Genomic DNA, 23,948 nt, shown 5'->3' with positions numbered 1-23,948 from the left:
ACGATTAAATACCAGTGGTTGTGATCTTCCTACTATTGACTCTTGGGCTCATTGAAGTGGATCTTACGCTTGACAAGATCATCTATGTATTGAAGACAGTCGCGATCCCAGGAAGATCCACCACATTAACTTCTGGTGACAAAAACAACACAGTTTTGTGTGACATTCTTCCGCAAAAACTGTGAAGGCAGCTATTATACCATCGCTGTTTGATCGATCCATATCCATCCCAGCTCTTAAAGTCCGGCCTCTAGCTCAGCTCCAAATTTTTCGAGCCGTTCGGCCTCCTCGGCCAGATCCACCACCGCCGCGTAATCCACCAATCCAGCGTCTTCGGCTGCTTCGATCTGTCTACCTCCAAACCTGCGAGGGAGAAGTTTAGTTTTTGAGTTGGAAAAGAAAGAATTCAAAGCGAGAAAACGAAAGGTTTTCTTTTTCTTACCAGCGACCGTCCATCAGCTTGATGCAACTGAGACCTTCCTCCCGGTTCTTGAACTTCACCACGATTACTCCCTCCGGATGCCTCTCGAAGATACGGACCTTTTCCACCGTGCCGATTTTCGAGCACTCGATGCCTACGTCCGTTTCCAGCTCGGAAAGTAAAGTTGGTTCATCCTGAAAGCATGGGAAGGAAGCGCGTGAGAGCTTTTTCTCCAAATCTATGGAAAGTACCGTGATTTCTTTCGGTAAGAACATGTTCTTGAGCACCACGCTGATGGGCCGTGCTTTCTTTGCATCCGAGCCAGCTGCATGAAAAGAAAGTAAGCGTCAAACAACTTTTAAAACAGTGCAAACGAAAAGCTGACCCCAGCCCAGAGCTTTCTCCTCCAATTGCTTCATCTTTTTCTTCTTGTTCCTGTTGGTCTGTTTCTTGACGAAAACCTCGCCTGCAAATAACAGCAAAGGTACGTTTTATGGTGACGGGAGAAATGCTTCGTACCTTTTTGTTGAAACTGCGCCAATGACACAGTCATGAGCTTTGTTCCCCCGGGTCGCAGTGGAGTGCCGTCCAGGATTTTGATAGCTAGCTCTACTGATGGTTCCTTTTCGTTAAGGCAGAGATGATATTTTAAGAGGCACAAGAGATATGTTCATAGATTTACCTTCAAGTATGTAACGAGTCCATCCCCCTTCTGCATGCCCGTAGCCTTGTCGACATAAAGTTTAACACGAGGCTTCTTCGTCTCCAAATCCTGGAAACCAAACCAGCAAGTGAGAACCTGATGCAGCATCGACCGCAAGACTGACCTCTTTAATAAGCCCGCATTTGGAGAAAACTTCGACAACCTGCAAAACTCGATTTCGCTAGCCGTCTATCACGCGATTGAAAAATTTACCTCATCTACGGTAGCATCCTCCGGTATCCCGGTCACGTAGACATTGGTATTAACTTTCAGCTCAAACCAGCTTTCGGGCTCTGGTTGTGCCTCCTATGAAAAGAGAGAAAAAAGTTTTGCCTTTTAAACAGAAACAGCGCATACCTTCTTTCCAGTCGGCATTGCAGCCTCCTGGTGCTCTACGGATTTTTCTTTCTCTTCTGGAGGCGGTGCGGTCTGCTTTGATGCGTGGTTGCTGGCTGGCATGGTTTGTTCTCCTTGAGTGGCATTCTCCTCTGCAGCTGCATAGTTCGCACTGGCTGGCGCGTCCTCGTTCTGAGTAGAAGAAGTCGAGATCCAGCAAAATGATAAACAAAATCCAAAACAGGAAAGCAAGGAAAATTACCTCGGGTATCCAGACTTTGTTCCTCTTGTCCCAGTTGTAGATTGTTCCATCGTCATCAGTGAAGCGCTCTTCACCCTCTGGAAATCCTTCCGGACGATCTTTGTCAGCCTCCTTTCGCTTCTTGAACGGGTTGGATGCTCTCGGTGCTTTTCCAGACTTTAGCATCGCAGCCTCCTCTTCAGCCTTCCGAATCTCCTCTTGCCACTTTCTAAAGTCGTCGTCGTCCTCCGCAGTGGTTTCCGACGTAGTAGTAGCAGTGGTTTTAGTATCCACGCTACCATTTTCAGTCCCTGGCTTGGCTCCTCCAGCAACTTTCTCGTAGACGTCAGGGATGGCCGAGAGAGGGCTCCATTCACTTCTTCCATCGGCCCAAACCATCGAGCTTCCAGTTAAGTCGCCCGCAGAGTATAAGTCTGGGGACAAAACCCATGTACCACAATGCGAACATTGATGAAATCCTTAGAGTCTGTATCAAAACATCATCCAGTACCACTATTCTTAAGTGCAAGACTGGAAGAATCCGCAACAATCAAGCAGCACGAAGATGAAAAAGAGGTTCCCGAAGATTTAATAGCCATGCGGATGCATCTAAACACGCGAAGAACAAGAGGGAAAAGAAACATACCACGCAGCTGATCGATCTTGAAAGGACCTCGATGATTGGAGCCGCTGTCCAAGTAGAACCATCCGGCCTCTAGAAAAGAGAGCTTAGATCTAGCAGCGCTCTCAGGAGGATTGCGTACCTTTCGTCGTCGCCATTGCTCTTCCTCCTCTGTTTGAGCCCTAAAATTATTTTAGGGTTCTTGGCCGGGAGCTATGATTCTCTCTTACGCGGCCGCTGTTGGCCGATTCCATCCGCAAGTAGCGAGGAGCTCCAGCGGCGCTGCCGGGATTGCGCAAGCTCTTCGAGTGGCGCCGGCATTCATCACCAGGTTGGCTCCTCCGGCATTGGCTTGGAGGATTTCGTTTGTGACTAGAGCTAACGCTGGTGGGCGAGAAGGGCCTTCGTCGTCTCAGGAGGAAGAGAGCGATGATCCGGATGACAATGAGGAGCCTTTCAAGCGCCCGAGGGCCTCCAAGTGGATGATTGTCGGGCTGGGAAATCCGGGCTCCAAATTTGTGGGAACTCGTCACAATGTGTGTGTTTGTGGTGTGTCTCTTTGCTTTTTTTCTTCGCTTAGAGTGTTCTTTGCTTTGTTCCAGGTTGGTTTTGAGGCGATCGATCTCTTGGCTCTTCAGGAAAACATCAAGCTCAACACGATACAATGCAAAGCGCTCGTTGGAAAAGGTTGGATCCTTCTTTCACACAAGCGCTGAGAATTTTATTTTTTTTCCTTCTTCGTTTTTTGCTTGCTACAGGCATGATCGAAGGTGTGCCAGTTTTGCTCGTTAAACCACAGACATACATGAACTTAAGTGGCGATGCGGTATGGCCGAAACTATCACTTTGCGAAAGAACTTCTTTTGCCAATCTTTTCCCCAGGTTTCGCCTCTTGCTTTGTACTACAGAGTCAAGCCCGACAACATACTAGTGGTAAGCTGCTCTTGATTTCACTTGCTCGAGAACGATGGCGTTCCATTTTCCAGATTCACGACGATATGGACTTGGACGTAGCAGCAATGAAAATGGTTCCCAAGGGTGGTCCGGGTGGTCACAACGGGTAAAGTTCCACATCGTTCGAACCTCACGAATCATCTGATGTTCTACGTTTCTCGCAGCATGAGGAACATCATCGAGAGATTCAAGGACAACAAGAACATCCCTCGGTTGCGCATCGGTAACGGGACGAAGAATCCACTCATTGGTTAATGCGTTTTCGTTGCTTTTCTACGACAGGGATTGGACGGCCCCCGGGTGCCATGGATCCAAAAGCCTACGTGCTACAAAAATTCACGCAGCGCGAGAAAGTTGAGGTGAAAGAGAGCTTGGTTTGATCGAGAGAACTTTCACTAACTTGGTAGATCTTTTCCCGTGTTCTCGTTTTTGGCTCTTCCAGATTGATGTTTGCTACGAGCGTGGTGCCGACGCAGTTCGTCTTATAATGTCGGATGGATTCGTGGCGGCTGTGAGCAAGTGGCGTTCTCCAAAACGCAGCCGCGATCCAACCGCGAGCCCGGCAGCCACTGCGCAACAACGAGCCAAACAAGAATGAAAGGGAGCTGTTAAAATCGCGAAACGGTCACGTACGAGGGGGTAGTACGGACGAGTACGAAAATGTACGGCTTGCGCACGGACGGCCCACATTCGTGGTATATGCTCCCCAAACGGTCACTAAAGACCCCGTAGAACCCTAATTTATTGCATTTTGCGGCTTTGTCGCCCTCTCGGTGATCTTGGATTCCTGGATGAGCGAGCATCGGCAAGGGCTAGGGCTAGGACTGGGAAAGAAAGGCTGGATTCAGTGAGCGGCGGGAGGGTAATGGACGATTTCGAGCTGGGAATGAGCAGCGGGATATCGTTCTTCCGGGATGAGTTTTACGAGAGCTTCCAGGCGCCCAAGTTCTACGATTTCATCAATCCCAGAGATTCTGGCAACGCCGACGCGTGGTTCCTCGATGGATTGGCCTCCAAGAACATCAAGGTATGCCGGATTTCCCCGAAATATTGGCTTTGGGCTTGACCAGCCGTTGTTCTTGCCAGGATCTTGTGAACAGCACTGTCCAATCGATTCTACAAACTGGATCAAACAATGCATCCAGGTTTGAGCGTGCTGTTTCGTTTCCCTCTTAATCGGAGAGATCTTTCTTCCAGGAAACAATCTTTGATCAAGGACAGTTCTTCGTTGGATCCAAAGTCGCCAAGGTATGAGCAGTGCTCAGAGAACAAGGATCCAAACCAAGTAAAACCAGTTGGACAATTACCTGCCGAGGTTGCCACGAACGAAATCTTCAAGAAAGAGCTAGCTCCAGCAGCAAAGGGTGTGAGAAAGCTCCAGAAGCCGGGAGAGGTCTCTCCAGTGCCTCAAGTCTACAGGTATTTGTCAGGGAATTTTCCGGCAACTGTTCCACAGAAGAAGAAAGTTCTTGGAACTCGAAAAGCTACGCAGCAACAGCCGTTCAGCAAAGCGAAGGCGCTTTTCCAAAAACTGAGAGACGCCCCTCGAGACGGAGCAGACTGTGGATCTTATCGAGGAACTCTGACTCAAAACGAAGCGACTGTGCTTCCGGCTCGAAAAGCAGTTGAAGCTGCCCAGTCGGAGTTGCAAGTGTCACAGAAAAAGCAAGGCGACTCGGGCAGGGATAGTGAAGCTGCCGCAAAGTATGTCGTCGAGCAGGCGGTCATACTGGAATCTGCGATCAAACTACTGAGGCTGGGGGATGAAGAGAAGACCGTCAAAGTTTGCTCGGAAGTTCTCGGTGCTGTCTGCGCAGATCAAAAATCGGAAGAACTGGCCGTGGACAAATCTCGGATAGACACTGGTAACTTACAGGAAACCAAGCCAGCTTTTTCTTTTAAAGCAACACGTAAGGAAAACACACAGCAAACTGGAAGAAGAAGGCGGTACGCGAGACTTCACTCTTTTCTCTTCGTTAAAACACATGTTCTTTTGTTTCGCAGGAAAATTAGTATAGAGACGACCACGAGACGGAAGACCATAAAAAAGGTGAAGTGCCTGCTTTGCATTGCGTCGTGTAATCTAAGACTTGTGTGCTAACAGGCTATACCTCCCGTCGCTTGTCCCTCTCCTCCGCCATCACTCTCAATTCCGCTAAAGCGACCAAGAGTGACTTGTCCACAACCATTCAGGCTAAGAACAGAGGTAAGTAGCTCCTACGTTACTTCAAACTTCTCAAAGCCTTGAAAACCATCCAACAGGAAAGAGGTGCTCTCAAGGAGATTGAATTCAACAAGAAGATGGAGCAGTACATCGCTCTTAGAGAGGGCTCGGTTGTAATACCTCCATCTGCTGCTACAAGCCAGCCAAAGGTAATTTTCTTTGGCGTCTTCCAACACCGCATTCTGTGGATAACTTTGTTTTGTACAGGCTTTTCCTCTCAAGAGAAAACATCAACGAGCACCACCAAGGACTAAAGACAATCGAAGCCCAGTAGAAGTCAGCATCGAGGTGCGCAAACTTTTGCTGGTTATGTACTACCATACTCACACCACACAATCCAGATGATCTCTAAGGACTTGGCCACTTCTCAAACACTTCCAAGCGAACCAGTAAACATGAAAGACACACGCAGGCAAGTGAGAATGCCATTGTTCGATCGGCCTTTCAGGCCTCAAAGGTAATCGCCATAGAATGAAGCTTGAGAACTCCGGAACTGATATTTGATTTCCTTGCCAGGTCCACGAAGAAGCTCACGATTCCAATCGAGCCAAAGTTCCACGCAATCAACGCTCGGAGAACCTGTTCCAAGCACTGTCACTCGAACGCTCAATGAAGCAAACGAGAATTTTTTTAACATAAGCCAGAATAACTTCTCAAAACCGTATAGTTACTTTCTATTCCACTATTTTCTATTCCAACGATTTCTCAACTTGTAACATACATGGTTTTGACCCTTGTGGTCTTTGAGAGTCTTCTCGGTAGTATGAGCTGACATGGTTTTATGGAAATCAATGCGTCAGCTTTCCTTCGCCTCTAAAGTCGCGTTCTTGGCGGAGGATTTTGAGGTGGATCGGTGGATCTTCTCCTTCTTTCTGGCTTTCTCTCGCTCTTCGCGTCGATCCGAGCTGGAAATTCGCGATCTTGCAAGCGATGAAGGCCCTGGAGGCGAAAATGGAGCTCTCCATGACCGACTTCCAGATCATCGTTTACACTGAGCCTGCGGTGGTGGGCGGGTATAACTCGCAGAACCCCGGAGTTTTCCCGGTTGCCAAGGCTCGAACCCACCCATCTTGGACACCGTCACCGAGAGGATGTTCCAGATCGACAATGCTCTTGTGCAAAAGGTGAAATCTGCGAACGAGAACGAGCGCAATCACTGGCACAGACTACGAGCATCTTGGAGAATTCTCAAAGACGCTGATGGTAAGTTGTCGCGGTTGCCAAGAATGCTTACTGGCCTACTATATCAAAACAACTGGTGTACGTGAGGAGCTGCTGCGACAGAATCCTCGACGCACAGCGACTCGTAGCATCTGTGGTTGCGCTGGGTACACCAGGGACCGGCAAGTTCGGTGTTTTTCTGGGAGCTCTTCCAGAAGAAGCATTGATGTCATCCTTCTCAAGTTCCAAGCGTCCAATGCCTTCTACAGGAGCGGCACAATCACATCTACTGATCCTCTTGTAGGAAGGATTCTCTTGGATTCTTTGATTTAGAAGGATGATAAATGCTGCATTTTCAAAGCCTGGTCCTGCTTACACAATTTTCAAGCGCATCGCTTCTGAGCGTACTCCAGCTCGGCAGGCATGCTTTAGGCGGCTACAGGGAAATGGCTTTTCGAATCCTCGGCCAAAAGTCGTCACGAGACAACGAGGTTGACAAAGGATACAAACTACCTCCAGGAGGATATGACAGGACAAGGCTGTGCTCTTAATTCTGTCGCCTACAACACTCGATGAATGCTCTCCTCAGCCAGGGTCGTGCAAAGGAAACCTTTTCTCTCAGACGAATGGCACTCTAGTGCGGTCATCCTGGAAGGAGCTTTCAAAGTTGTGGACGGCACAGGCTTTCTCCAGATATTAAGATTCACACTCTGTTCGAGCAAGGCAGAGTGGATGAGGTGCAGTTCTTCTAACAGATACTCCTGACCTCCGGACGCCACCAAGCTATCAAGCTGGCATGGTATTGCAACGTTTGGCCGACATCTTCTCGTCACCGACTGTTTTCATCATAGGCAGGAAACTTGAAGTCTTCAGAGACGGAAGTTTCTCCAAATACTGTGACTTGCAAGGAGACAAGGGAAAAAAGCTCGCAGGCAGGCTGTGCCAGGCTCACAGGCTCGATCGTTTGAAACATCGTCTGGTAATGGAGGAGTCCGGGTCCATGCTGCGGACCTGGAGGAGATGGCTGGACAAGGCAGTGTTCCCATTGCTGTCAACTACAACACTTTGGTGACTCCTTTTCTCGGCCAGGGTCGTGCAAGCATTTTATCTTATCGAACGAATGGCATCAGGACTTTGACTAGTTCCTTCAGAAGTGGAAGTAGCTACACGGTCGAGCAAGGCAGAGTGGATGAGGAACTTGGCCGGGCTTTATGAAGTCTTCGAGTCTCCAGATACTGTGACTGACAACAAGGAAAGCTCGACATCTTCGCAGGCATGTTCCAGCTGTGCCAGGTTCACAGGCTTGATCCATGCCTTGCGTTCGAAACGTCTTCGGCTAATGAAGGAGTCCGGGTGCTCGCCGATGTGCGGGCTGCAGAAGCTTACGACTCACTTTCTAGAGCACTCCCACTGGTGGTAGAGCAGTGCCGCGAGCAAATGGTTGAAAAGGAAAACAGCGCAGCATCCTCATTTGGACTCCGTTTGTTCTTTTTGCCAAGTTAAGGTTGAATCAAACCTTATGTTCAAATTAATTAATCAAAAAGATTTGAATGCTAGCTACCAAGGCTATTCATCCTTACCAAAACTTTGAGGAAGCAATAACACACTTTCCTTATTAATCCGGAATGTGGTCGTGCTAGTGAGCAGGGGCGGCTGGGTGACTCGGTGGTAGGACAGCAGTGGGAAATATGCTCGCAAGAAGATCAATGGAGCAGATATTTTTATTCTTCCTAGGTCTTGTGCTTCAAAGATCGTGATTTTTGCCTTTATATTGCAAAGCCAAAGCAGCAGTACAGAGTAATGTGCTGTATGATCACTCCTTGCCAGCCTTTAGCATAGGAAATTTTGTATCTCTCTATCCTCAAAATCTAGATTGGAACTCTCTACTTTCCTTGCTGCATCAGCCACCACTTCACTGCAGCTCCTCCCACCACTTGGTTGGAACTAGGACTAGATCCTTTATCACTAATTGAGTAATTAAAATTATAAGATTTTCAGGGATTAAATGGCTACTTACAAACGATTTGCTTTCGCTGGAACAGTACTCTCGATCATGAGGCAGGTCGAGTGAACGATTTGCCTTCGCAGGAACAATAGTTCTCTCTTTAGGTTCGTTGAGGGCCCGAGCACTTGACTAATCTGACAGACTGTAAATCGACGGGAGGCTTTAAAATCGGAAGAGCTTACCTGGAGCTGAAGACGAAGGTCCATCCCAGCTACCATGAGATGGAAAAAAGCTGCTCTTTAGTAACGTACTCTCGAAAACGGAAAAAACAAATAGAAACGAAAATGATGGCCAAGACTGATGCAATTTATTATGCTTTATTTTAATTTTAATTTTTATATGATATATAAGAAATTGTACATAATTTTATTAGTATTCACAATTAAATTAAGTTAATAAATTTATTTAAAACTTAAAGTAATTTTATTGTGACAATGTTACAATAATTATAATATAAAAAATTATTAATTGACCTTGAATGTATATGACCCTATAATGTAAGCTTTGGAATTCAAGTTTCATGAGGTTACGTATTCAAACTCAATGTCCCAATACTATTCAAATGTAAAAATGCTTAATTTCACCTTCCCTCTATATTTGAACTCTAATAAATTGTATCTCAACTTCTCTTTACCCTATTTAGGTAAAATATTAATTATAATTATATAATATATAAACCATTCATTTGGAACTGAATTTGATCCATCCATTCTATATATATATCCCAAACACTTATATTAATTGAGGTTTACAAATTGTATTTATAGGGTAAAGCTTCATTGGTAGTGCTTTATTCTATTTAAGATTGGCTCCATTATTCATATTTTATTCCTTTAAACTTATTGTGAGATCTAGAGTTTTAGCTATTATTTTGCTCATTTCCCTCTTTTGTCATACCATACTATTATAAATTGAGGAGTGTGTCATTTGAGGCTGTAGATGTTGCCCCATTATCCTCATTTGGTATATTATTCTTACTACTATGTCATATGTTGATCGAGCTTTTAGTGTTATAAGTTATGATTATATTGGCATTGCTTTAGTTTATAGTGTGTTGTTATTCAACTTCTATGGGATGGGATTACATAACTTCTTCTATTCTCAATGTTCTCCTACTGATGTGGAGCATAATTGTAACATCAACTAAAATGGTATTAAAGTGACAATAAATGATATAGATTGTGGAGTAAAAATGAATATCCAACCCCAATAGAGTGAGTGCAAATGGATATAATAGTGGAGTGAGGATAAATATAACAAATCTAAATGAAACTAATGCTTCAATTTTTTTTTTCCTTTTGAGGAAGAGATAATGAGGATATAAAGGATAAAGTGAGTTTAACCCTTTTAGTATACAATGTTAAACAAATGATAATTTTTAGTCTAAGTTAACACAAGTTTTAAAAGATGACATGGTTATGAGTTTAAGTTAATAATGGTTTAGAGGTTGGCCAAAATAGGACAGACATAAAGACATAATTTATAATTTGTTACAACAATATTGCCTTATAAGTCCCTTGCTTTAGTTCACAATTATAGATTTGAGGTTGATTTGAGCATTTAACATTTGTCATACTTTAGTGGTTCTATGAGAGCTTCAACTAGTAGTTTATAATTTTCTAATAGATAATCCACCTAACTTATCAGTATCACTTTTTCATATTAAATCTATATTATTTTACATAAATAATATTATAGTAATATAATATATAAACCATCCATTTGGGATTAATATATCTATTCCCAAATCCCAAACACTCACAAATATAAGATACATAAGATAAACAGTTATAAGAGCATTCTTAATTGTTAAAAATTTAAATTTAAACTGGTTTACATATAACTAAAAAATGCAACAAACATTAAAGTTACAGTTGTTAGTATCATATCATCCCTTATAAATGTGTCTTTGGAAAGTATAACCAAGTAGTCTTGCAAATTATAGCTAAATAATGTTTGCAAAATTACTAAATTTACATATATAAATTTTATAGATTTCAAAAGCACAAGGGAGATATTAAGTAATCCTATATATATATCAATAATATAAATGTTATTAACAAGTCTAAATTTCAATCAAAGATAAATTCAAAAATTTTATAATTGTGAGTGCTCAAAATATGGGAATAATATCTTAATTGGGGTTTAGACCCTTGCTTATATACAAAAATGGATGGATCAAGTTCAGTCATAAATGCTATAGTATTATAATTAGTGTATTACCTAGGTACAGTAATACATGTATATACATATATGTATTTATATACCTTATATCATCCTCCTCTCTAGAAGATGAAAAAACAATGATAATAAGTCAAGTGAAACACTTAAAGCTTTTATTGGGTGATAATTGATTACCATAAGAATCTGAAGCTCTCATATAACCATTAATATATAACTGAAACAAAACCTAAAATCATAACACAAGTGTCAATTGACTATAGAATCCTCCACTTGCTCTCACAAGGGTTTGGCTTTTTATTGGCTTTGTAATTCCATATATAACTTCCAAATGCTAGAATTAACCTTGAAGTCATAACTTTAAACCGAAGAGCCATTATAGTTTATAAAGCACTATTGTAGCAAACAATATATCCCATTTCTAAATTTGATTGTCAACTATTTTCCAAAACCATCATTAATTTAGACTCACAACCATAAGTAAAATTTACTTTTGCATCTTCACTTTGGTTGACATTTGAAACTCATATTAACTCAAACTCATGACTTTCATCCTCGTTTAGCACTGTATATAGGAGGTTAGATTCATTTCATTTGTCCTCCACCTTCTCCTTATTCATTCTTCAAAAAAAAAAAAGTTTTGAAACATTAGCTCCATTCGAACTTGTTGTGATCGTCCTCACTTCATTATTTATGTTCAGCCTTACTTTAATATCACATTCATTTAGACTCACTATGTTAAAATTGAATATTCCATTTAGACTCATTATACTCATTCTCACTCTATAATCCATATTATTCATTTTCATCCCACTATTATATTCACTCGTCCTCACTCCATCATTGGGATTGGATTCCCATCCATCTTGTCTACCCCCTCCTCCAAAAAATAAAAAGTTTGAAGTGTCGAGGTAAAAAGGATAAAATGAAAAAAATTGAGGAAGAAATATTGTGGAAAAAGAAAAAGTAAATAAAGAAGCATTAGAAGAGGAATTTTCATTAGCTATCAATGTAGAAATAAAAATATAAAAAAGATATGTGCTCAAAGCTTAGAAAAATAAAGAATTTCCTATCATAAAATAATTCAACCACCACAATATAAACAAAAAATTCACACCATTCAACCTCCTCAACACACAACTTAATACTTAAGATGGAAAAATTAATAAAAATGTTCACACTCTCAAAGTAATATATAAATTCCTCAACAATAATAGTAAAGTAAAAGCACTCACAAGTAGGGATATACACTCAACTCGAAACTCTAACCAAAATGACTCAATCCTTTGTATAAAAAAATACTCAACCCTAGAATTGATCAAAGACTTTATCAATGAAACAAAAGTAAGATTCTCAACTTCATACATATGCTCTACATTTAAATTAGTGTGAGGAAGATAGAAAAACACTTAACTCAACACTAAACTGAGAATGAAAATTATAAGAGTCACAAATGATCAACATATCAGAAAAAGGAAACACTGTAGATGAGGAAGAAACACTAGGAACATGATAAGGAGGAAAAGCTGGTAAAAAACAAAAGGTTAAGAAAAAAGATCAAATGATAAATTGAAGGATTAAGATCTATCTTGTGAAATCTCAAACTCATCTTCAAATTTATTTTCATAATAATCCAACTTTTCATCATAATCCAGATTCCATTTAAGCTTATAAACATCATTTTCCTATAAATTTAATCTTTAAACATTTTTCAAGAATCAGCATAGCTCTCCAATCAATGTTATGATCACATTCTACATCAATGGGAAATAGAAAAACACTAAGAATAAAATAAGTCATGTAATCATGTTCTATGGAAGTGGATGATGGCAATACACCAAAAATAGTTACTTCACCAAGATGATCATTTAACAAAGCAATATTAACATTTATATATTCCTTGATTGATGATGGCATAGTATGGCAGAAGAAGGGAATGTAATGAAGATCCAAAGAAAGAATAAATCTAAGTACAATAATAACAAAGTTTTCAAAAAGCTAATATAAATCTAGATCTAAAAGAGAAAGAAAGGAACAAAAACAAAAGCACTATCCCATTGCCAAGTTTCTTCTTTCATTTACTTCATACTAGAGTTTCTAGTTAAATATCATTTATAATAATTTCTCAATAATTGGTAATTGAATTAATCAAATTATTCATTTCATTGCCATAAGTTATATATTAAACAATATCAAATTTTCAATCATATTCTGAATTTTTTTGTTTTTTTAAGGGCAACTAGGATGGTAGTGAATATACCTAAAATATGCCTAAATATTCTAGGATATTCTACCATCTAACAGTTGTTATTCATTTAGATTAATCTTGTATTTATAATTTATAATCATGTTTATAATTTATAAACTTTCCTAAAAACTTCCTAAAATATTCTGTTTTATTCTACTATCTAATGGTTAATATGCAAATGTTAATCTTGATTTATAAATTATAAACATATTTATAATTATTGATAAAATTAAATTATTTAATGCAGCAAATCAAGTGATGCACAGCAAAAGAAAAATTTATAAGAAATAAAAAAAAAGTTAATTATAATATTATGGCATTATATTCAATTGTAGTTTCTTGCACTTCTTGCACACATTGCAAATTCAGTTTTCCTAATAAAATTCTTCATTCCTATCTTGTTTGACAAAAGATTATTAGGTTCCATGGGCCTTGGGTAACATTAACTATCCAAGGGCAGTCAACTGGTCAAAGCAACAGCATGCCTAGTTCCATTACCTTTTCGTCAAAGAGTTTGATCACATGGTGGAAAAGGATAGAGAAGAATGATGCGGGAGCAAGGACTACATGGGCTCTTACAAGATTTGCCTTGGAAGGGCATCTTGTGTTCTTATTGATGCTACAAAGGCATTGCAAAGGGATGCTGTGCAAGTATTTGGCGAGATGGCCTTGTAAGCAGGACCAAGGATGCTGGCTTGAATCCAACAACAAGAGAATCCTTCTTACAAGAGGATTGGTGGAACACGGTGTAGAACTTGTTGAATGCGTGGAACTTGAGAAAGATGAGATCCCAGTATTTTTTGCTTCAGAGAAAACCAGTGATGAGGAATTTCTCGCTGCAATCGATGTTAGATCATGACATCTTGTGGAGGAGCGCATGAAGATAAAGCCCGAGTTCCCGGTCAGCGCAACCACAGACGCTACCGGGTGGCTCCGCACGTACACCAGCCGCTCGTGCTTTCTGATCGAGTATTGCCAGAGGCCGCGAGCAGTCTTGGCAACCACAGGAACTTCAAGCTGCTCGAGTGACCCGTTCGCAGATTTCGCGAGAACTCGCAAGAATTTTTAAGTTATTAATCAAAACAGTTATTCCAATGGAGAAACGATATTCTACGTCATGCTCACGAGATCCCTGAGCCTCTGCACGAGAGCATCATCGATCTGGAACGTCCTCTCGATGACGGCGTCCAGGATGGGAGGATTTGAGCCAAACACGGCCTTGGCAACCTGGGAGACTCCGGGGTTCTGCGAGTTAAACCCGGCCACCGCCACCGCAGGCTCATTGCAAACGTTGATCTGGAAGTGAATCAATCCACGGGGGAACACGAACAGCTCGCCGGGATATATGGTCTGCGCGAAGAGCCGGTTCTCCGGTGCGGTGGTGACGAAGCCCACGTAGAGAGCTCCCTGGACGAGGAAGAGGAGCTCGGTGCCCCGGGGGTGGACGTGTGGGGGGTTGACACCGCCGGGGGCGAAGTCGAGGCGCGCAAACGAGACGCCCAGAGTGTTGAGTCCAGGGAAATTGCCAACGTTTGCAGCGGTGACGGCGGAGCCGAGCCTGTTGCTGGTGTTGCCCGGGTTCCTGAGCAAGCCCGACTTGAAGTCCTCGGCCACCACCGCTGCCATGGGCTTGCACACCTTGCCATTGATGATGATAGTGCTGTTGTTGTCTGCGACGCAAACGTCCTGGAGCATGTCCTCATCGGCAGCAAGGACGAGTGGGGGTGGCGAGCACGCAAAGACAAAGATGGAGATGAGAATTGCCAGCATTGTTGCTGCCATGGAATGAGAGAAACGATGAAGAACTACCCTTGACCGAAGGCACTGTCGGAGAGGGAAATGGGGTGGGGTTTATAAAGAGGTTTTGGGACGATCTAGCACCTCTAGACTTGCATGCCATCGATGCATGGGGCTTGGGAAAGAACTGGAAGATGAACAAAGCGACACGGAGTTTTCGCTCTTACTTCCAGGTAAGTTACGGAATTGGCTCTTACTTACAGGTAATTAGTTGCGGGAGATTTTCGCATTCGTGGAAAATATAAAACGAGCGCGTTTTATGCACAACAAAGGAAAACTATCAGGGAAGGGAAAACACAGGGCTAAGGACGAGTCGCGTTTATTTTGGAGCTAAAGAGAATCTCATGGTTACTTGCAAAACTAGGCTCTTGCAAGTCTTAATGTGCAGCCCGGCGTATTGCGCAGCATGGATTTGGTACGCTCTGGTTCAAGGCGCTGTCTGGATTTTGAGACTTTAGGTAGGATTCTTCTTCGTTGTGGCGCGGATCGAAGATGGAGCTCGGGACTAAATGTGTCTCTTGCAGGAGGAGATGAATCAAACCAGGCCGTTTCTTAGATATGTATGCCTCAGCTGGCGACTACATGGCGTCCTGCAGCATTTGCCTTGTGTTTGGTTGATGCTGCAATGCTCTTGCCTTTCAGACGTTTCCCTCAGTCTTAGCAAGAAATGCAAGTATTGAGTTCTCACAAATACCGGCTTGCAATCCCTGCTGTTGCACAATTGTGTGGAAAAAGCCAACTTGCTGAAGTCTGGATCAACGCTCGCCATCCATGCTAAAACTTCCGAGAGCCACCTGAGCCTCGTCCAGCCGCGCGTAACTCCAAGCAGAAGATGCTTTGCTGTTGTTGCCCACTTTATAGATTACATTATCTTCTTCTTCTTCAAGTTATGCTCTTGTGTTTCCAAGCAGCTGTGTTTCATTTGACCGTGATAATCTTTGAGCCGCTCCATGTGGAGCCCAACGTGAGGAAAATAGAATTGTGCCTCCATACTGATCGTCATCGTGTCAACTTCAATTATCTGTGAAAGTGAGAGCGCCGAGAGCTCGCTCGTTCAACCATCAAGCTGACAAAATCGTCCTTGTCGCTGTATAGGTGCTGCATACGCTGAAAATGGCTAGCACACCTTCTGTTTTATTCTGATAGCACCACTTATCGCCTTCTCTATACCTGTTCAAGTGTTCGTGTCAGTGACTGTTGAAAGGAGAAGAGAAACAACAGAGGAAAAAAAAAAAAAACACTTACCAGTGGCACAAAACAATGGTGTCGCTATGTCGCCCATGAATGTCAAGGTTGTTAACATTGTCGCTGGTACTGCATCTAGCAGTTCTGCTGCTGCATAAGGCGTCAAATCACCCTCGTTCTCTGAGCTCCCAGGTTGATCAGCTTCACGGATCTCCACAAAAACAGCACTAACTCCTTGCTCATCGCTCACCAATTCGGAAAAGTCGCTCCATCCTTCATCCATCGGCAATTCTTCCCAGCCATCCTCCAGGTCTCCAGCTGGCTCGTGCCGCATCAAATCTCCTCCTGCGTCTTTGAAGATGGCATCCGAGAACTGCATAACTTATATTCAGGTATAACATCCATGAGAAACGGAAAGAATACTTACGTGGGAGCTACAGGATCGTCTTGAACCACGAACTTGGAGCTCCAAATCCTCGAAGGAGCAATCCGCCGCAATCGGTATCACCTCCAAGAAGTTGCCAGAGCTTCCAAGTTGATGGATGGATGGTGGCAAAACAGCACCGTCGTCTGACTGATCATCCAAGCTGGCCGCTTCTTGTTTTTCTAGCTCAGATAGAATGTTGTGACTTTCCCACTCATAGTTTATAAAAGGCGGAGCACCACGCCTTAGCAGCTCTTGTACCTGAGCCCGAAATTGGCCACCACGCAAAAGCCAAGCGTCTTTAAAGCCAGCGTATAGTTCCTGCATTCGCAAATTAATATAAAAGATCCAAAAAGCATCGAATGAAAATTGAATTCAAACGTACATGTAAATTAGAATATTTCCAGCCACCTTTTGACGCGTGAATAAGATTAATAAACATGTCAAAGACCTCCTGCTCAATCAACACATAAATTCAGAGCTAAAATCCACAAGGAATTTGGAAGAGTACTTACATCTGTATAAGCATTGTGATCATCAGGGAGTGTTGATTCCAAAGCACGAAGGCTGCCATGCCACGGGAAAGTAAGCCCCGACACTGTCAAAACAGTAAAAAACAAACCTAAGGGGCATGATTTTATTGAGCGTGATCTTGCTGATGTCGATGACACAAAACGAGCACTCCCTCCGGGGCCCAAACATCAGTGTGACTCTCCGCTCCCCGATAACCAGAAAATGCTGGGGTTTGCCAGTATGAAATCGTTCAGTTAGAGCGTCCAGAACGTCCAAGACGCTGAGTGGCAAACCAATTGTCGTCAATTATCGTAAAGAACGAAAATCTGAAGTGCAGCGCTTACGATATGGTTCATAAAGTAACGCTCGCTCGATTAATGATGGATAAATCGGCGCCTGGAGCTCAACACAAGTCCCGGAGGAAAGAGCGCCACAAAACCGTAAAGAGCATGGAGGGCTTTCATCATCGTTGAGCAGCAGCCGAGCACCAAGGAACCAAGGAGCTTCTTGTTTTCCTCTCTCAGGCACAATGTCGCGATGTACTTCCCGCTCGCAGATTGCTGGAACTTCAAACCAAAACACTTGATAAGGATGATGCAAACAAAAACATAAACAGCTTACAGTTAGTAGTATTGTAATCTCCTTGGAAGTTGACGCAGACTAGCTTGATAAGCAGTGGGGTGATTGGAGGCTGCGGAATAACTGCGTTGAGTTTGAGCACCGCCAACTCAAACAGTGATGGATAACTCGGCACCTGGAGCTCCACACAAGTCCACGAGGAAAGATCACCAGAAAAGCGTGAACAGCATAGATTGTTGAGCAGCAGTGGAGCACCAGGCCGACCAGGAAGAGGAGCTTCCATGCCGCTGGTGATGCGAAGAACAGAACGAGCACCACTTGCCAGCTCCGGCAACGCAACCTATAGAAGCCAAGTGTTAAGTGTGGAGCGAGGAGAAGATAGACTTACATTTAGTGGAAAAGAGTATGCTGGACTTGGAACCACTGAGCCAAGGAATATGGAAAGTATTCTTACGCTAGAGTTGTAGGACTTCGAACCACATCCGGGAATTAAGCCGGGCTCACTAATCACCTGGAGCGTGAAGATTGCATTGCTCCGTAATCCCTTGATCATCACCGATTGACGCTGCAGAGGCATAAAGTCTTGACCGTAGAGTTGTGAGACCGATATGTCTTGATTGAGGTCGAGGAATGTACACTTGGCTTCTCTTGTGTGCTTTACCAGCGTACGTAAAAACTGCATGGACAAAGAGATTAGAAAATGACTCCAAGTAGACTGGAAAGACGAGAAAGCTTACCTCATTGGACGTGTTGAGCACACCATCGTCATGACTCTGCTGCTGAAGCAAGATCATGAGCAAACACTGTAGCTGGCCATAACCAACACAAGCCATGGCCATGCGTGACTCCTGGATTGACCTTGCGATAAGGAGCTCAGAGACGACCTCCAAGCGCTTGAGAAACTGCATCAGGTGTGTGTTAGTGACAATATGAAAAGCAGAGTGGGCTTACTTCATTGTCAATCTCCAGCAGTAACTGCGGCTCAGAGCTCACGCTGGAGGCAGTCGTTATGTCGTGATGGCTTTGCTCTTGCTGCAGCTGACCAGGCATGAAAGCCGGAGGGATCACAAAGTCGAGCATTGTCAAAGGCAAACGAACTTCCGAGGTGATTGGAGGCTGTGGAACAACGCTCCTTGGCAGCTCAGCTAGATCAGTGTCAAGGGACCCGCTGTGAACCGCTGGCACCATTCTTGAGCTCTGGAAGTCAAGAACAACACCTGGCATCATTCTCGAGTGTTGGTAGTCAAGAAGGTCTATGAAAAAAAAAAAGAAACAAATCAAAGTCAGCCAGGTCCTGGAAGATAAACAAGAAACTTACATTCGTAGTCACTGATGCGAGGAGCATAGAAGATTGGGTTATTACTCGATGGTCGTACAGCAGGAGTCCGGCCAAAGTCAATATTCCGAATCCCGGACACTGTAAACAGAGGTTTAGAAACAAGTGGAATAAAGGTCAACACCAAAACTAAACACCCTTTATAAAAAAAACTGGAAAATGCTTACTTGTCTTGAGCTTGAGCAAGTTGATGTCGATGCAGCAAAACGAGCACTCCCTGCTGGGCTGCGCGAAAGCTGTGAGTGTGGATTGTCGTCGCTGCGCGAAAGCTCGTCGTCCCTTTGGCTGCTGCGTGTTGCGCTTCCAGAACTTGAAAACGAGCGGCGAGAGCACCAAGAACGAGAGCATGCCCAGCACCACAACGCACAGCACTAGCAGCTCCCAAAAGGACGGTGCCGCGGCTACGACAACTACTCCTTGGTAGTACCTTGGATTCGCGATGCGCCTCGCCATTTCTCGCCCTCCTCCCGAAATGAAAGGTATATGCCAAGAATAAAATTAGGGTTCCCATTAGGGTCGGCTGTAAAAATATAAACCGGATAAAAAAATTTTGCGCGAGGATCGGAAGTATTCCGAGTTGCTTGCTTGGTTCTTATTTCTCACAGCGTCCTTTGCTTTGGTCAGCCAACCAAGTGGAGGTTTGTGTTTTGGGACTGTGGCATACACATCTTCATCACAAGCAATTCCACACATTTAGTGCCCGATCACCATAGTCGAGCTCCATCTTCAATCTGCGGCAAAGCACAACGAATAATACAGCAATTGCAAGCTCTACAAAGTTGTTTTTAAGCTGATTTTCTTAATTCCACAAGAAAAAGCAAAAGGCCAGAGCTAGTTGGTATTGTTTAAGCTAAATGCATACAACGCCTTCTTGGTCGTAACTAGATGGAAAGTGATTACTTGTCAGTCAGCCTTCCTTCAATTCTATTGTCCACGAATGCTAGATCTGGTTATTTGATAGTTACATGGTGAAGAACTAATGTATCGATGGATGAGAAAGGCCATGCAAGTCTAGAGGTGCTAGATTGTCCTAGACTCCCTTTATAAGCCCAATCCATTTCCCTCTCAACAGTGTCTCATATCAAGGATATTTTTCTCTCATTCCATGGCGGCAACAATGCTGGCAATTCTCATCACCCTCTTTGCCTTTGCGTGCTCACAAAAACCACTCATTCGCGCTGCATGAGGACATGCTCCAGGAAGTTTGTGTTGCGGACAACAACAGCACTATCACCATCAATGGCAAGGTTTGCAAGCCCATGGCAGCCGAGGACTTCAAGTTGGGTTTGCTCAGGAACCCGGGCAACACCAGCAACAGGCTCACCTCCGCCGTCACCGCTGCAAACGTTGCCAATTTCCCTGAGCTCAACACTCTGTGGGCATCTCATTTGTGCTCCTTGACTACGCTCCCGGCGGTGTCAATCCCCCACAAGTCACCGAGCTCCTCTTCCTCGTCCAGGGAGCTCTCTATGTTTCAGCTCTAGACCATCTATCCCGGCGAGCTGTTCGTGTTCCCCCGTGGATTGTTTCACTTCCAGATCAATTTGCCACGTGCCGCCACTCCTTTTTGGGAAAAAGGATAATTCATTGTATAAATCTAGGTTTCTGTAAAGGATTTTACATTGTAGTAGATGGCGTTAAAGGATATGAGCTCAGTTGCGTGCATACCGCACAGATCTCATGGAGAGTTGTGTCTTCGGAAACCTCACAGATCAAAAGTTTTTCCTATGAAAGGAGAGATTGATTGGATGGAAGATAACGATCATTATTATGAGTTGCTAAAAGCCAAGTTAAGGTTTGATATGTGGAAAGAGAAGGAAAGAGTGTTTACTGAACAACAAAAAAAGTTTTTAAGTCAATGTCGAGATTACTTTGTTGCCGGACTTTTGATCCTTACGGGTTTCTTATGTGTTAACTGTCTTATTCTCAAGGAGAATAGCTTTTACAATTGCTATTATGGTTATAATGAGGTATGTAAAATTGTGTGAATTAATTTTTTTCTAATGCTTCAATGTCTTTTCCAGGGATCTATACTCAAGTATGGGTATTGCTTCATCACGGAGATGAGCAGTGGAATGTTTAGCATCATTTGCATGATAAATATGATGCTTTACATTGTGTGGATTTATTTTACAAGCGATATCAAACCCATCACCTTGTTTGTTACTGGAGGTTTAGTGGGAGGGATGAATGTCGGGACCACAATAATTTCACTCAAGGGTCATTGGCCGGGTTGGATTTTAACATGGATCATCTATACTGGACTTCACACCATTCCAAATATATGCACTGCTCAATCAGTTCATTTCCTCAACAAGAACAAAAGGTTGAAGCTGATATTTCATTTGATTATGGGCTTGATCATTCCATTTCTCATGGGGGCAACAATGACACTTGTGGAGCTCCTGTGTGTAAAGTCGACATTCTGAATCTGTGGCAATACAACGAGCAGTTTATGCTTCAAGTGGTGATAGAGGAGTGAGGTTACTTTAGACAGAATTCTTCTAATTAAAGAATTGTTTCTTACCAAGTACAGCTACACTGGAATAAATTTAGAAATAAATTTACAAAGATGCTTTAAAATGATTAAAAAAATTGTTCAATAAAGAAATAATGCTACAAATTTTACATCAGTATATATAAAATGTTAGAATTATTATATGTTATTTAGATTATCGATAGGATAGTGGACTATAATATAGAACAAGCTAAGAGATACAATACATGAGAATAACCATGTTATCATGTGAATAATATGTAGGATTCAAAATTGAATAAGATCTTGGCATTTATGTTTCTGATTCCAAGATTTTATAAAAAAGAATGTGCCTTTTATCTAATATTTACTTAACTAATTAGAACTAAAACATAATAATTTATATGATAAATATTTTCTGAGAAAATGGATTGAGAGACTGCTGGCTAAATTGATCAATCAGTTCAAAGCACTGGCTGCTAAGAAGAAAGCAAGAAAGGACCTTGAAGTTCTAAGAAAATAAGCCTTGCCAATGCATGACACCCTCTAATAGAACTTACAATAACTGTTTTTCCATTATTTTCTTTTTCTCTAACTCTTTTCTTCACATTAATGTAAAGTGTCCTTCCAGATCGCTACTCGATCTCCTTCTCATCAGCCTCGAGCTTGCAAAGCTCTAGCATTCTCTCATTGATGAGATTTCATACTAATTCATACTTGTTTGCATTTGGCAGCACTTGAAACAATCTCTTGAGGATATATGTGTGATAATTGGCTTCTGGACGATTCTGAAGTGCTGGTATATCTAGAGCATATGGAAGCAAGCGTCTCCATGGTCATATTGTCCTTTTGCTACTAACCTGTGAGCTATCAAGGCAAACAATACAAAAATTCATTTCATTATTTCCCAGGAACTCACTATCCAAAAACCCATTGACAAAATGAGATGAGCCAAATAGTGCCACAAAAATTTCTTCATAGATTTGCTAGAAATCGTAGAGCTCACTGGCAATTTGTTCAGGGAACTCCTGCTACAAAAGAGCTCCTGGAATCTCCACAAACTTGACCGCTCCCTCAGCCACAGCCCCCGCGTCCACATCTCCTCGGCCCACTGCTCACCGTGCTCCTGCTCCCCGGTGCGCGTCCGCGTGGGCGACGATACCACGGTGCTCTACTCGGGTGGCAGCCACTGCCACCGCCCCTCCTTCTACCACCACCACCACGACTCCCTCACGCTCCACATCGACGATTCGCCGCCGTGCACGCCCCGGGAATTTAATCATAGAGCTCTTTGGCAGAGAGATGATGATTGTTTTCAAGGCGTTCTAGAGCCGAGATGGAAGCTCCTTAGGTGCCAGGCTCTTGACTGGATCGAGCAGGCTAGTGAGGAAGGCGGCTGGACCGTAGCAAGCTTCTGGGAGCAGAGCGAGGCAACTGTCGACAATGGCATCAGTCACACTGCTCAACTCCCAGTAGACGTGTTTTCCTATGTTGCTTTTGCTTCTCACAAGTGCGTTATAAAGAGCCCATCCATGGCAGTATCTCACAAAGCTCCTCCATACCTGGGCATAAACAATATAAAGTTAAGCAAGAGAAAAAGATTTTGGAACTAAGTACTACTTTGAAAAAACAAAGTTCATAAGAGACAATTTACAACCTAGCATTCCAACTGAACCAGAAATCCACTTGAGGTACATGAATACTTCCAATCATCATTTTTGCTTCAAATAAGCATGACCTTCAAAACCAATTCCCTGAAAGAAATTTCTTAGCTTTTCAAAGTTTGGAGAATCCAAGCAAATGCTCCAGAAAAGGATGAGTGAACATCTGCAACAGAGAAGTTGTATTAGATGACTTGCATATTAGATTCATTCCCAGTTGGAATGCACAAACCTGTTTTATATTACTCTAAGGTTTATAAGGTTTATGATAAGATTTAATCTTATAGCTCCAAAGTCCCATCAGCTCCAATTTTAAGACTCCATGCTTTGAGCTCTTTAAATTTGATCTTGTACAGCACTAAATACACTACTCCCAAACCTTGATCTTGAATGCAACATTTGCTTCAAGATTTGGGATTTAGAAGGTCCCATAATTAAGTTTTGTTATATTAAAGGATGTTAGAAACTTTGAGGCTTGGTATGTTTGGCTGTTTGTGCCTGTGGGGAGTGTAATTGAATTTAAAATTTAGTTCAACTTAGGGAGGGGGATTGGGAGAGAATTTGGGAATTTATGTATGGATAGTTAACGCTCTATTGCTCATGCATGAGTTATTGAAACTAAATAGAACCAAGTAGGAGTTGGTACAATAAGAGAGAACATTGGTAAGGGAAATTAACTAAGGCCAAGGTTGTAGTGGTCGGATAAATGAGGTAAGTTAGCAAATTAGAAAGGAAAAATTTATGGTTTACAATAAGTAATTAAAAAAAATGTTATTTTCTTCATTTGAAATATTAGGCTAATTGATCTTTTGAGAAGTCCAAATTCAAAAACTTATAGGAAGTGATTTATTTATTTGTTAAATATAAAATAAAGCTTTGTA

The 23,948-nt window shown here is 42.7% G+C and overlaps 5 protein-coding genes across 7 annotated transcripts; 2 read left to right on the top strand and 3 right to left on the bottom strand.

Annotated features, from left to right (window-relative positions):
* Positions 1–4: 4 nt before the first annotated feature.
* On the bottom strand, positions 5–2,491 carry LOC9659638 (HIV Tat-specific factor 1 homolog). Of its 3 annotated transcripts, none has more exons than XM_024669466.1 (13): positions 2,466–2,491; positions 2,348–2,416; positions 1,723–2,135; positions 1,482–1,652; positions 1,338–1,430; positions 1,249–1,287; positions 1,104–1,193; positions 941–1,043; positions 807–887; positions 673–746; positions 443–615; positions 201–363; positions 5–132 (listed from the first exon to the last, which is right to left on the bottom strand). In XM_024669466.1, the coding sequence occupies exons 1-12, from the start codon at positions 2,479–2,481 to the stop codon at positions 237–239; spliced, it is 1,449 nt and encodes a 482-aa protein (XP_024525234.1). In that variant the 5' UTR covers positions 2,482–2,491; the 3' UTR covers positions 5–132; positions 201–236. The 3 variants fall into 3 exon arrangements, with proteins under 3 accessions (XP_024525234.1, XP_024525235.1, XP_002964706.2); XM_024669467.1 differs by having other exon boundaries at positions 5–129; XM_002964660.2 differs by having other exon boundaries at positions 64–363.
* A 30-nt stretch (positions 2,492–2,521) lies between these two features.
* Positions 2,522–4,035, top strand: LOC9655021 (peptidyl-tRNA hydrolase, mitochondrial). The gene is made up of 8 exons (XM_002964998.2): positions 2,522–2,859; positions 2,926–3,010; positions 3,082–3,149; positions 3,206–3,256; positions 3,310–3,383; positions 3,442–3,500; positions 3,560–3,636; positions 3,720–4,035. Exons 1-8 carry the CDS (start codon positions 2,539–2,541, stop codon positions 3,873–3,875), a joined length of 891 nt encoding a protein of 296 aa, XP_002965044.2. The 5' UTR covers positions 2,522–2,538; the 3' UTR covers positions 3,876–4,035.
* Positions 4,036–4,121: 86 nt separating this feature from the next.
* On the top strand, positions 4,122–6,234 carry LOC112344558. The gene is made up of 9 exons (XM_024669465.1): positions 4,122–4,304; positions 4,364–4,422; positions 4,475–5,224; positions 5,282–5,327; positions 5,382–5,483; positions 5,540–5,650; positions 5,709–5,789; positions 5,843–5,958; positions 6,018–6,234. The coding sequence occupies exons 1-9, from the start codon at positions 4,143–4,145 to the stop codon at positions 6,112–6,114; spliced, it is 1,524 nt and encodes a 507-aa protein (XP_024525233.1). The 5' UTR covers positions 4,122–4,142; the 3' UTR covers positions 6,115–6,234.
* Positions 6,235–14,198: 7,964 nt separating this feature from the next.
* Positions 14,199–14,878, bottom strand: LOC112344636 (putative germin-like protein 2-1). The gene has a single exon (XM_024669773.1). It carries the CDS (start codon positions 14,876–14,878, stop codon positions 14,207–14,209), a length of 672 nt encoding a protein of 223 aa, XP_024525541.1. The 3' UTR covers positions 14,199–14,206.
* A 2,381-nt stretch (positions 14,879–17,259) lies between these two features.
* LOC9659637 lies at positions 17,260–19,383 on the bottom strand. Its single transcript, XM_024669667.1, has 8 exons — positions 19,098–19,383; positions 18,913–19,011; positions 18,546–18,847; positions 18,332–18,496; positions 17,983–18,270; positions 17,637–17,934; positions 17,360–17,581; positions 17,260–17,295 (listed from the first exon to the last, which is right to left on the bottom strand). The coding sequence occupies exons 1-8, from the start codon at positions 19,381–19,383 to the stop codon at positions 17,270–17,272; spliced, it is 1,686 nt and encodes a 561-aa protein (XP_024525435.1). The 3' UTR covers positions 17,260–17,269.
* Between the last annotated feature and the right edge of the window lie 4,565 nt (positions 19,384–23,948).

This window comes from Selaginella moellendorffii, unplaced genomic scaffold (assembly GCF_000143415.4).
Source record: "Selaginella moellendorffii unplaced genomic scaffold, v1.0 SELMOscaffold_5, whole genome shotgun sequence".
NCBI lineage: Eukaryota > Viridiplantae > Streptophyta > Lycopodiopsida > Selaginellales > Selaginellaceae > Selaginella > Selaginella moellendorffii.
Note: the sequence above shows the minus strand (reverse complement) of the source record. Positions and strands in the feature narration are given on the sequence as shown.

What these genes read in the sequence shown, in the direction of transcription:
- LOC9659638 (XM_024669466.1), bottom strand. An exon ending in CAAGATCGATCAGCTGCGTG is followed by an intron (nt 2,136 to 2,347) that starts GTATGTTTCTTT and finishes TTTTGTCCCCAG; the next exon opens with ACTTATACTCTGCGGGCGAC. An exon ending in GACTCGTTACATACTTGAAG is followed by an intron (nt 1,044 to 1,103) that starts GTAAATCTATGA and finishes CTTAACGAAAAG; the next exon opens with GAACCATCAGTAGAGCTAGC.
- LOC9655021 (XM_002964998.2), top strand. Translation starts at nt 2,539, where the DNA reads ATGATTCTCTCTTACGCGGCCGCTGTTGGCCGATTCCATCCGCAAGTA. An exon ending in TGAACTTAAGTGGCGATGCG is followed by an intron (nt 3,150 to 3,205) that starts GTATGGCCGAAA and finishes TCTTTTCCCCAG; the next exon opens with GTTTCGCCTCTTGCTTTGTA. An exon ending in GGTCCGGGTGGTCACAACGG is followed by an intron (nt 3,384 to 3,441) that starts GTAAAGTTCCAC and finishes CGTTTCTCGCAG; the next exon opens with CATGAGGAACATCATCGAGA.
- LOC112344636 (XM_024669773.1), bottom strand. Translation starts at nt 14,878, where the DNA reads ATGGCAGCAACAATGCTGGCAATTCTCATCTCCATCTTTGTCTTTGCG.
- LOC9659637 (XM_024669667.1), bottom strand. Translation starts at nt 19,383, where the DNA reads ATGGCGAGGCGCATCGCGAATCCAAGGTACTACCAAGGAGTAGTTGTC. An exon ending in TCGCATCAGTGACTACGAAT is followed by an intron (nt 18,848 to 18,912) that starts GTAAGTTTCTTG and finishes TTTTTTTCATAG; the next exon opens with ACCTTCTTGACTACCAACAC. An exon ending in TGCTCAACACGTCCAATGAG is followed by an intron (nt 18,271 to 18,331) that starts GTAAGCTTTCTC and finishes TTGTCCATGCAG; the next exon opens with TTTTTACGTACGCTGGTAAA.
- LOC112344558 (XM_024669465.1), top strand. Translation starts at nt 4,143, where the DNA reads ATGGACGATTTCGAGCTGGGAATGAGCAGCGGGATATCGTTCTTCCGG. An exon ending in CAGTAGAAGTCAGCATCGAG is followed by an intron (nt 5,790 to 5,842) that starts GTGCGCAAACTT and finishes CACACAATCCAG; the next exon opens with ATGATCTCTAAGGACTTGGC. An exon ending in CGGCCTTTCAGGCCTCAAAG is followed by an intron (nt 5,959 to 6,017) that starts GTAATCGCCATA and finishes TTTCCTTGCCAG; the next exon opens with GTCCACGAAGAAGCTCACGA.